Source organism: Pollicipes pollicipes, unplaced genomic scaffold (genome assembly GCF_011947565.3).
Source record: "Pollicipes pollicipes isolate AB1234 unplaced genomic scaffold, Ppol_2.1 Scaffold_7261;HRSCAF=8764_pilon_pilon_pilon, whole genome shotgun sequence".
Taxonomy (NCBI): Eukaryota; Metazoa; Arthropoda; class Thecostraca; order Pollicipedomorpha; family Pollicipedidae; genus Pollicipes; species Pollicipes pollicipes.
This window is the reverse complement of record NW_023597054.1, coordinates 37,273,775-37,283,928: the sequence shown is the minus strand read 5'-3', so window position 1 is coordinate 37,283,928 and position 10,154 is coordinate 37,273,775. Positions and strand designations below refer to the sequence as shown.

Here is a 10,154-nt window from a genome sequence, read left to right as displayed (position 1 = left end):
TGCATGCAAAGCGCACCACCGGCCAAAACATCACCGATTTCGGCGCGTATGGCGGGGGCTTCGCGGCGCACTGTTTGGATGGGAGATGTTTGGGAGGTATGCGGATGATATTTTGTGGTATGATCACAAGCTTTGTTTATACGTCCAACGTAACTCATGTGTAGCAGTTACCATGAGCTGTATCATTATTTCAACGGTTCCAAGTTTGTGCCATTTTTTGTCACCAATCGACGGTTGCACCGTATTCGTAACATGGCTGGGACGCCGATCAAAGTTTCGGCCAGTCATGTGTTATGATCCGGAGCGAAACTTGATTTTAGGACTAATCGTAAACCAATGATCATGTCTGCACTTATATCTGCCATCTAGATGAAACGTGTAGATCGATATATGTCTGCAATGTGGTGTGATTACATAACGATTATTATTGTGGCTGCTAGCCAGTGGCTCAACATTGATGCCATGTGGAGTTGATTCTTTTAAATGAGAGTAGCCATTGGACTTAGATGTCATGATAGAATAAAATTCACACTGGTACTCAGTATGATTTTCTGTGTACATATGTATATTATATTTAAGGAACATACATGTATTTTTATGCACCCTGTTCTTTATCCAGTCTAGCTTCAGATTGTGTCAACCTACTTTTCAGATATGGTCACCATTTATGGTCAAGTGCTGCCTGATATTGTGTCATCCATTTTTTGAACCCTGCAATTTGGCATGCAATTGCCTCAATACCATTTGGAATTAAAGTATATTGTCATCAGCCATAAGGTGCCACATGTTGCTCCATTGCTTTCCTCAGGACAAATTTATCAGGCCATCTTGCAAGCAGGAGACTAATCAACATCTTCCTGAATATTGGTATCTGCAGTCCATTAAAGGTCATACTGGCTGTTGACTGTCATGACTTTCTGGGTTGAGTCATGACTGTTCCAGATGTCATTTGTTTGCAGGAAGTTGAGTGATCATTGCTAATGCTGTATCAGTTTCTATATGTGCATTGCTAGTTAAAGGTTCTTTGTGGGCTGTGTGAAAGGATTAAGGCATTCCTATTTGCTGTGTCTCAAAATGGGTTCATCAACTTTGGCTCAACTATAAAAGATCCTGAACACAAATGTTGTTCTGGCGTGGGTGGGAGCAAGGGAGGATGTTACAGGGGTGTTTTTAAATGAATCATGCTCAGTTTTTGAAAAAAATTACAATAGCTTCTTTTATATGCAGTATGGTTTACATATAGTTATAGTTTTACATGAAGTTGACAGCAGTTTCCTTTACATATAGTTTCTGTGTATACATGCAGATCTCAATTTCAGGCTTCCCAATGGTGTTTTCCCTGATGTACATGGGACAATGTGTTGAGACTTGAAGATGTGAGACATGGGACATAAGACACCACCCTGAGACATGAGACTTAAAACAGTATTATGCTTCAGGTTGCAGCTGGATTGGAGTGGTGCTGTGAAACTGTGGACATAAAGTTGAAAATAGGCACCAGTCTGTGATATGGGATTCAAGTCATTCCAATGAACATAGCATATCATATCACACTGATTAAGTAATGTGAAGTCATCAAGCAGTCACTGAAGCATCACATTGCAGCCTGGCCCTCAAAGCTGCAAACACCAGTAGCTGAAATGGAGAAATTCCAGAAGATAGAGAAGATTGGTGAAGGGACATATGGTATTGTGTACAAAGCAAGAGACAAAGAGACTGGTAAAATAGTGGCCTTGAAAAAGATTAGTCTGGATGTGTAAGTGGATTCTCTATATTATAAAATAGTGTATTCTTTTGAGCCATCCATGACATCATTTGCTTTTTTATGCAATAGACATTTGCCTTTGGTTTGTTTTCAATGCAATAAAGTTGTTTGCTTGTATTTTTCTGTGATTGCTTTGTTTTCAGGTGGTCAACAACAAATCCAGTTCCCTTTTTAATTCACAGAGGAAACTCAATTGCAAGGCTATGCTTGCATTAAATGTTGGCATGGCAGTCACACATTTTCTCACCAGGTGTCCTCATTTTTGTATTCTGTTCCTTGCTAACTTAAGGTCCTAAAGTCAACACTCTGGCCTTGACCACCACACCCTGTTGCAGCTGCTTGTCTGCCAATTGCATTAGTCACACAAGCATGGCAATTATTTCAGAGACTGTGAGGGCGTCCCCAGCACCGCCATACGAGAGATCTCCCTGCTGAAGGAGCTCCAGCATCCCGACATTGTCGACTATGGCGATTATTTCAGAGACTGTGAGGGCGTCCCCAGCACCGCCATACGAGAGATCTCCCTGCTGAAGGAGCTCCAGCATCCCAACATTGTCGACTTGCCAGATGTTGTACACATTATTTCAGAGACTGTGAGGGCGTCCCCAGCACCGCCATACGAGAGATCTCCCTGCTGAAGGAGCTCCAGCATCCCAACATTGTCGACTATGGCGATTATTTCAGAGACTGTGAGGGCGTCCCCAGCACCGCCATACGAGAGATCTCCCTGCTGAAGGAGCTCCAGCATCCCGACATTGTCGACTTGCTAGATGTTGTACACATTATTTCAGAGACTGTGAGGGCGTCCCCAGCACTGCCATACGAGAGATCTCCCTGCTGAAGGAGCTCCAGCATCCCAACATTGTCGACTATGGCGATTATTTCAGAGACTGTGAGGGCGTCCCCAGCACTGCCATACGAGAGATCTCCCTGCTGAAGGAGCTCCAGCACCCCAACATTGTCGACTATGGCGATTATTTCAGAGACTGTGAGGGCGTCCCCAGCACTGCCATACGAGAGATCTCCCTGCTGAAGGAGCTCCAGCATCCCAACATTGTCGACTTGCTAGATGTTGTACACAGTGACAAGAAACTGTACCTGGTATTTGAGTATCTGAACCACGATCTCCGCAAGTTCATGGATCTCGCCAAGCCAAAAGGCATCTCTAAGCCGCTGGTTAAGGCAAGTCCACAGAAAGTTCATCCCGTCACAGAGTGCTCTTGCATGAGTGACACACCTGATGTTGCAGTTTTCTCCTGTGAACAATGATGCTAGCGGGGATCTATTGATAACCACGTAGGAGGCAGGGAAGTGGTTACCCGTTCATACCGGTTGCCTGTAATCGTGTGACCAAGAGCAGCATGTCAGTGATTGCTGAACAGTCGCTGATTGTCCGCGGCGACTGCTGATTGCTGCACTGGCTGGTGATTGGGTGCCTGTGGCTGTCTGACTCCGACCCAGCGTCGGCCGACCACACACAGCACAGTACACACACACAGCTGACGGTGGCGGGTGCGCCGTGCGACACAGGCGGGCGCCATGTGCTGAGAGTGCTGCCTGTGCTGCAGAGCCTGCTGTGGCAGATGGTGCGCGGCATCGCCTACTGCCACTCGCACCGAGTGCTCCACCGCGACCTGAAGCCGCAGAACTTGCTGATCGACAGGCAGGGTCAGTCCGGCGCTAGGCCACAGCCGCCGTCGCAGCCGCCGCCGCAGCGCCGGAGGCTGGCAGCAACGGCAGACCCTCCGCCCTACGCGACCGCGATGGCGATGGGGCTGGTGGCTGTGCTGTCTGTTGTGAGTCAGCTCTGTGTGGCGACAGGGAGCTCTGCAATGTGTTGCTCTTCACGCGTGACACGCGAGCGTCAAAGCCAGGTCGTCAGTTGTGCCGAATGGGTACCTTTGATGCCGCGAGTCAGCAGACGTCCGCACCGTTCGGAGCGGTGTCGAATGCGACCGCCGGCGGCCGGCCACTATCGCACACCGTCCGGATCGTGGCGTCGCACGCAACAGCCGGCGGCCGGCCATCACCGCATACCGTCCGGATCGCGGCGTCGGACGCGACGGCCGACGGCCGGCCACCACCGCACACCGTCCGGATCGCGGCGTCGGACGCGACGGCCGGCGGCCGGCCACCACCGCACACCGTCCGGATCGCGGCGTCGGCCCTGGCCGGTGGCCGGCTCGCTCGGGCCAGCGTCGGCCTGGCCTGAGCGGGCCGGCCGGGGCCAGCGTCGCCCTCTGCTACAACGCTCCTCTCGTGGCCGCAGGGCACCTGAAGCTGGCAGACTTCGGCTTGGCGCGCACGTTCGGCGTGCCGGCGCGCACGTACACGCACGAGGTGGTGACGCTGTGGTACCGCGCGCCCGAGATCCTGCTCGGCAGCAAGGTCTACTTGGTGGCCGTCGACGTCTGGAGCATCGGCTGTATCTTCGCTGAAATGGTAGGCGCCGCCGCCCGCTGTGCGGTGTCCGTGCGGCCCTATCAGCAGGTGACATGCTGCAGGCTCAGTAGGCCACTGTGAAACTCTTTTACATACCCTGATGCCAGTTTTATATGAACCGCCCAGGTAAAGTCTTTTTCACTTTCTTGCATGCCCTGTCTTCATACTCTGCCCTCACCAATGCTGGAGAGCGACTTGACTACGTTAGTTTCATGCATTTTCAGCATTATGCTTCTACATAGAGGGGAGGAGGCGAATCCCCAGGCACAGATTCAGGCTCCACTGAGAGTGTTAACGCCCTGCTTGCTTTCTGGGATGTACCGCTCGTGCATGGGTTTGGGGATGCAGCTATCACTGCATGCGGCCACGTTCGGCGATCCACCCAGTCGCTTGACGTCACCTCCAGTTGTCAGCTGATGCCGTGTGTGTTAACCATGGGACCATCAGTTGGGACCTGCTGGTGGCATCAAACCCCTCGCTACGCCTGCTTTGTCATACAATGAGAGGTAAAGTTTTCGACCAATCGTATTAACTAAAAAATACTATCTGTGGTGGATCAGTGTCTATTTAAGGAAATGTCGGGCTCAAAATCGGGCGGCAAATAAACAATTTTCTGAATAGACCATATACCAGACTTTTGTGATGGCCTGGTTAGAGACTGCCGCTGAGCGAGGTCTGGTCTCCACTCGTGCCTGCGTGCACGGCCGGCCTGCGCCGATGTGACCTGGCACCGGGCCAGCAGCGCGCCATCACAGCCTCTATCCAGATCAAGTCAGATGTCCTACTTTGCGGTTTGCGGAGAAAATCGGCATTTGTTACCCAATTTTGACCGGCCTGTGCCAACTTGTGGCAAAAATGAGCGTAGTGACCTTATGAAATGTGATGCGACCAAACTAAATCTGGACGATTATGCACACAAAAATCGACTCCGTGGGCGTTTTGGCGCCGTAAGTTCCATGAAACGAACAATAAAACATGTCGGTGAAGCAAAGTTATGCACGCATCGTATGTCAGTACAGTGCCATGTTCAAGCGCTGGTTTGTTGTTAGACTGAGCCGGGTCCTGGTATCATTGTACACCGTTTGGTAACCGCGTCCAGTTATCCAGTAGCCCAGACACCCACAGACACGAGCCCTCGCGCTCGGGTCTGCGGTCAGTCCACGCCTCTCCTGTTATCTTCATTTGTCGACGTCGCTTGCTTTCATTGGCGTGTGTTATGCTGGTCTAGAATGGATTTCTTGCAAGGTGTCTTGAAACAGGAAAAGTTTGAATTGTGTGATAGCCATACCCCATGCATCTTGAAATGGGCCAGTGTTTAAGTGCTTTGCACTGCACCTTTGGGGAGAAGTTTTCTGAGGCCGCATGCGTAGGAAAGCCTGTTGTAACACGAGGTGTGCCTCCCCGCGTAGTCGCGCTCTGTTTGGAGCGCCGCCTGACGGCCGCCTTCGCCGTCAGCTGACGCAGCGGGCGCTGTTCCCGGGCGACTCGGAGATCGACCAGCTGTTCCGCATCTTCCGCACGCTCGGCACGCCTGACGACCGCGTCTGGCCGGGCATCTCGCAGCTGCCCGACTACAAGTCGACGTTCCCTCGCTGGGAGCGCGGCTCGCTGGCGTCGGTGGTGCCCGGCGCCGCCGAGGACGAGCTGGCGCTGCTGACCGCCATGCTCACGTACGACCCGGCGCGCCGCGTGTCGGCCAAGGCCGCCCTCTCACACTCGTACTTCATCGACGTGCAGCAGGTGACGCCCGAGGCGGCCGCCTTCCAGACCTGAGCGCGCTGCCTGACGCCGCTGAAGCTGCTGAGGACGGCCTGAGCGCGCTGCCCGCCGCCGCTGAAGCTGCTGTCGATCAGCCTTGGGGACGGTCACCAGTGTTACGGTCGCCTTCCAGCATCCAGGCTTATTTTCAGTCGCGAGGGGTTACTTCGCGTCCTTGGGGGACGGGGCGGGAGGTCACCGTCCCGTGCCGGACGGCCGTCTTCCAGCGCCAAGGCGTGGCCGTCCGCTACACCGTGTAGCAACGAGCTCCCTGTCTGCGAGCACCGACGGCTGTGCACGCGGCACCGAGCCGCGACGCTTCCCAGTACGCGACATTTCCCGGTACGGGCGGCGTACGTACGCCCTGTTGGGGCGCCCCCCTGGGCCCGCCTCTGCAGTGGGGCGTCACCTGCGGAGGGGCGCGCGTGACGGCGGTATCCGGCGCACGGCACCGGTCATGGCGCCGCCCCGCCCTCGACGCCGCCTCGCAGATGGCCGGCCGTGCCAGGTTGCCGCTCTGTTTCTGTGTCCGGGTTGTGGGGTCGTTTATGGCATGTGAGAAGTGCTCAAATGCGTTTTGGCACTGGACTGTGACGGGGCCCTTTCCCCTTCCGATTGGGCCTAAGGCTCCAGTGGCCGACGCGTGTGTTGGCTGTGCAGAAGACGGCTTAGGTCAGCTCCATTACAAGGTTGCCGAACCGTCTGCTCTTGAAGGCTGGCTAGAAGGCAACTAGTGCCTTACTTTTTCCAGTCGCCGGGGTGGGAGCCGACGCGTCGGTGCTCATTCCATCGGGCCTATGTAGTGGTTGGTGTGACCTGCGGAAACGGGGCGCAATGACCTCTCGGGACACGGTATGTTTGTGCTTCCATTCCTCACCTTTCGTTAAGCCACATTTTCGCTGCGTGTGAAGTTCATCTCCAATATACTTTGTGCATCAATTGTTTGAAATGTCAGAATCGAAGTCACTGATGATATGTCTGTTCACGTATCTGTGCGCACTTTTCCAGTACCTGAGCTTAGTGTATTATGAATTTCTGAATTTACCACATCCAGGAACTGTCATGGATTGTGATACAGTACGGATTGAGTAATTTTATCAAATTTCCAATACCAATGCGACAAGTGCCTTCACCGGCCAGTGTGTGAATTTTTCCTGTAGGATTATCTCGTCGTTTGAGTATTCGACTTCCCCGGCTTTCCAAACGTGAAAATGCTAGGCATTTGTATTTTTTATTTTCCAAACACGAAATAACAGTCGGAAATAGCTGAGCCTTTAATCAACTCCCGCCCGATCAGCACACCATGAGACTAGTCTCAGGGCTGGCCCGTCCACGCTGGCGCAGGTGCCCCGGTAGACGCCTCACCAGCACAGTGTCGGGTGTACCGGGCGGGAGACGCGTCACCGCCCACGCAGCAGCATCCGCCAACACCGACGGAGGTGGTCCAGCGGACACCTCACCAGCTCATTGTCGGGTGTACTGGGCAGGAGGCGCGTCGCCGCTCGCGCGGCAGCATCCGCCAACACCGGCGGAGGTGGTCCAGCGGACACCTCACCAGCTCATTGTCGGGTGTACTGGGCAGGAGGCGCGTCGCCGCTCGCGCGGCAGCACCCGCCCGCACGTCTTGCCTGGTGCTCGTCTCTCCGGCATACGCCTTTTTCGGCTCGGCGTGGTGTGTACACGCACAGGATGTCCCGAAATTAATGCGCGGTTGGTGCCGTACATCATTCCCCCTCTTCCAAACGCTGAATGAGTGCAACTGTACCGCGCTCGGCCCCAGGGCATCCCGCCGTGTCAGGCGGTCACATGACCCTAGCGGCCGGTCTGACCTCGGCCGGTAGCGGACGGGAGAGGTCATTATTTATTTCGAGATAGCCAATGCGTCAAGTCCGCATATCGCCAATGGTGAAAGAGCACAAGCCATCGATCCGCTACCGTGCGGTTGGGACGGTCAAGGGCGGCATGACCCAGGCTCAAGTCGCCAGGGAGTTGACGTCAACGAAGCGACGATTAGGCGCTGGCTGGCCCGCGACCACTCGGGGGAGACGCTCGAAAACCGCACGGGTCGTGGGCGGAAGTCGGCCTTGAGCCGAGTGGCGAAGACTGGTATTGCAAAATCGGCCCTCAAAAGGCGCCACTCGACGAGAAACCTGGCGAGAAAACTGACGGCGAAGAAACACCCAGCCTCCAAGTCGGCCCTCAAAAGGCGCCACTCGACGAGAACCCTGGCGAGAAAACTGACGGCGAAGAAACACCCAGCCTCCAAGTCGGCCGTCCACCCGTATCTGAAGACCAGCTTGCAAGTGAAGCCGCTCAAGCTCAGGCTGCAGCCAAGGCTTACCGTGGACCAGAGGCGCAGGCGGCTGAAATTCACCGAGGCCCGCAAGAACTGGTCCGTTCAGGACTGGAGACGCGTCCTGTTCAGTGATGGGTCGCCCGTCGAGCTCTTCCAAGCCCCGTCAGAACGACCGGATCTGGGCCAACAACAGCTCGGAAGTGCCGATCGCCGGGACAGCGAAGCAGCCGCTAAGATTCTTATCTGGGGCGTACTGGGCTGCGGAAGCCTCTCTGAGCTACACCAAGTCCCGCGCGGGCAGACTGTCACCGCCGACTACTACGTCAGAGAGGTGCTAGAGAAGACTGCAGCATCGACGATGCAGCGGAGGAAGGAGAATGACCCGCCAACCAAGGTCAAACGTCTGCCAGACACGTGGGCGATTTTCCAGCAGTACGGCGCTCCAGCTCATCACGCCAGGAAGACCCAGGACTGGTGCCACGCCGACTTCCCGGGCTTCTGGGAGAAGGGTACGTGGCCAGGCAATAGCACGACATATTGCCGATCAAGAGTCTTTGCGTGATCGTCAAGGAGGACCTCAGCAAGATGTCTCCGGCCACTTCAGAGAAGACCCTGTTCCAAAACGTGCAAGCGGCGTGGCGGAGGGTCAAGGCAGAGACTCTCGACAGCATGATGTGCGACATGCCTGAACGCATGCGGCAGTGCATACGACTGCGTGGGATTACATTGGCAAATAGATCATGAACCGGTCTCGATGTTTGTGAGGACGGTATAACCGCGCACCAATTTCGGGACACCCTGCGCTGACAGGTGATGGAACTCTCTCGAAACAAACTCGAAACAAACAACCTGACGACCTTTCAGCCTGTAGACAGCAAGAGTGACCCACGTTTCGCAGTCAGTGACTGGCGATCCGAACCAAACGGCATGGTGAGGACTGACGACAGGATGTCTCAAAGACGATGCAACGTACATGGTGCGGCAGAAGGGTTTCCAAATCATGGCAGCTTTAACAAAGTCAGTATAGCCGTCACTTTCGTTTTTCTTCCCTCCTTCCTGGCTCATCCCCCCCCCCCCGGCCGCTCTCACCACTACATGTGCCCGAAGGTGACTCAGGGCCAGATGAGTTATCCGAGCCATAGCACGCGGGGGGTGGGCACAGGGTTGACAAAGGGCCCCCTTTATAGTTAAAAGGCCGCTCACAGCAAAATCACAGCAAAATTCCTTTATAAGAGCATGCTTTTCTTCGATGTTTTTTTTAACTTTCGCCTGCTATAACTAGAATAGAAATCAGGAGCTACCGCGAGATCAATTCTACCCGAATTTTGTAGTAAATAAACTAAAGAAATCATGCCTTAAACGACTGCATGAAATAAACCGCACGCACTGTTCATTTTGCAATAGTCCGGCGATTCTTTCTACGCAGGATTTTCGGATTTTGTATCCCGGTTCTTCAGACATATTAAGGGCCTCGCGAATGTAGATTGTGGATCGAAATGGGCCAGCAGCTGCTGTCTCCACTGGCCGCGCTTAAAGGCCGAGCCCCGCGGTGTTCACTGGCGTAATTTTTAGATTGATGATAAGACAAATTGGCCTTTACAACGCCGCGAAATGGTGCTGGAATCGGGTGGTGGAACTGGAAAAGTACAGGAAGAATCTCTGTTTTTCGTGCTGATGTGGTAACTTCGGTGCCTGTTGCCAGAGGACAACCTCAAAGCTGGAAAAATTAATAGGCCCAGGCTCGAATTGGGATGGATGGCCTCCTGTTTGGTGCTGGGAGGCCCTGACTTACACAAGACCTATTCGCTTCGTTAATGTGAATACATCATAAGTTCTCAGGTTTCCTTCCATCGTAGGAGGGCCCCGACCAACGCAAGAGTACCGCTGTCATTC

General features: G+C 53.9%; 2 protein-coding genes across 2 annotated transcripts in view; both read left to right on the top strand.

Moving 5' to 3' along the window:
• The first annotated feature begins 23 nt into the window (after positions 1-23).
• LOC119112855 (cyclin-dependent kinase 2) lies at positions 24-6,893 on the top strand. Its single transcript, XM_037237144.1, has 6 exons — positions 24-96; positions 1,440-1,756; positions 2,749-2,947; positions 3,334-3,433; positions 4,035-4,207; positions 5,663-6,893. The coding sequence occupies exons 2-6, from the start codon at positions 1,641-1,643 to the stop codon at positions 5,978-5,980; spliced, it is 906 nt and encodes a 301-aa protein (XP_037093039.1). The 5' UTR covers positions 24-96; positions 1,440-1,640; the 3' UTR covers positions 5,981-6,893.
• Positions 6,800-10,154, top strand: part of LOC119111376 (26S proteasome non-ATPase regulatory subunit 4) — a 33,471-nt gene continuing 30,116 nt past the window's right edge. Inside the window, exons 1-2 of the mRNA XM_037235189.1 lie at positions 6,800-6,817; positions 8,563-8,770. Of these exons, the coding sequence (XP_037091084.1) occupies positions 6,800-6,817; positions 8,563-8,770 (226 nt within the window). The remainder of the gene's footprint in view (positions 6,818-8,562; positions 8,771-10,154) is intronic.

Bases quoted from the DNA above. Each gene is read 5' to 3' on its own strand.
- LOC119112855 (XM_037237144.1), top strand. From the start codon at position 1,641: ATGGAGAAATTCCAGAAGATAGAGAAGATTGGTGAAGGGACATATGGT. The intron at 1,757-2,748 runs GTAAGTGGATTC...CGATTATTTCAG, and splicing joins AAAAAGATTAGTCTGGATGT to AGACTGTGAGGGCGTCCCCA. The intron at 3,434-4,034 runs GTCAGTCCGGCG...TCGTGGCCGCAG, and splicing joins CTTGCTGATCGACAGGCAGG to GGCACCTGAAGCTGGCAGAC.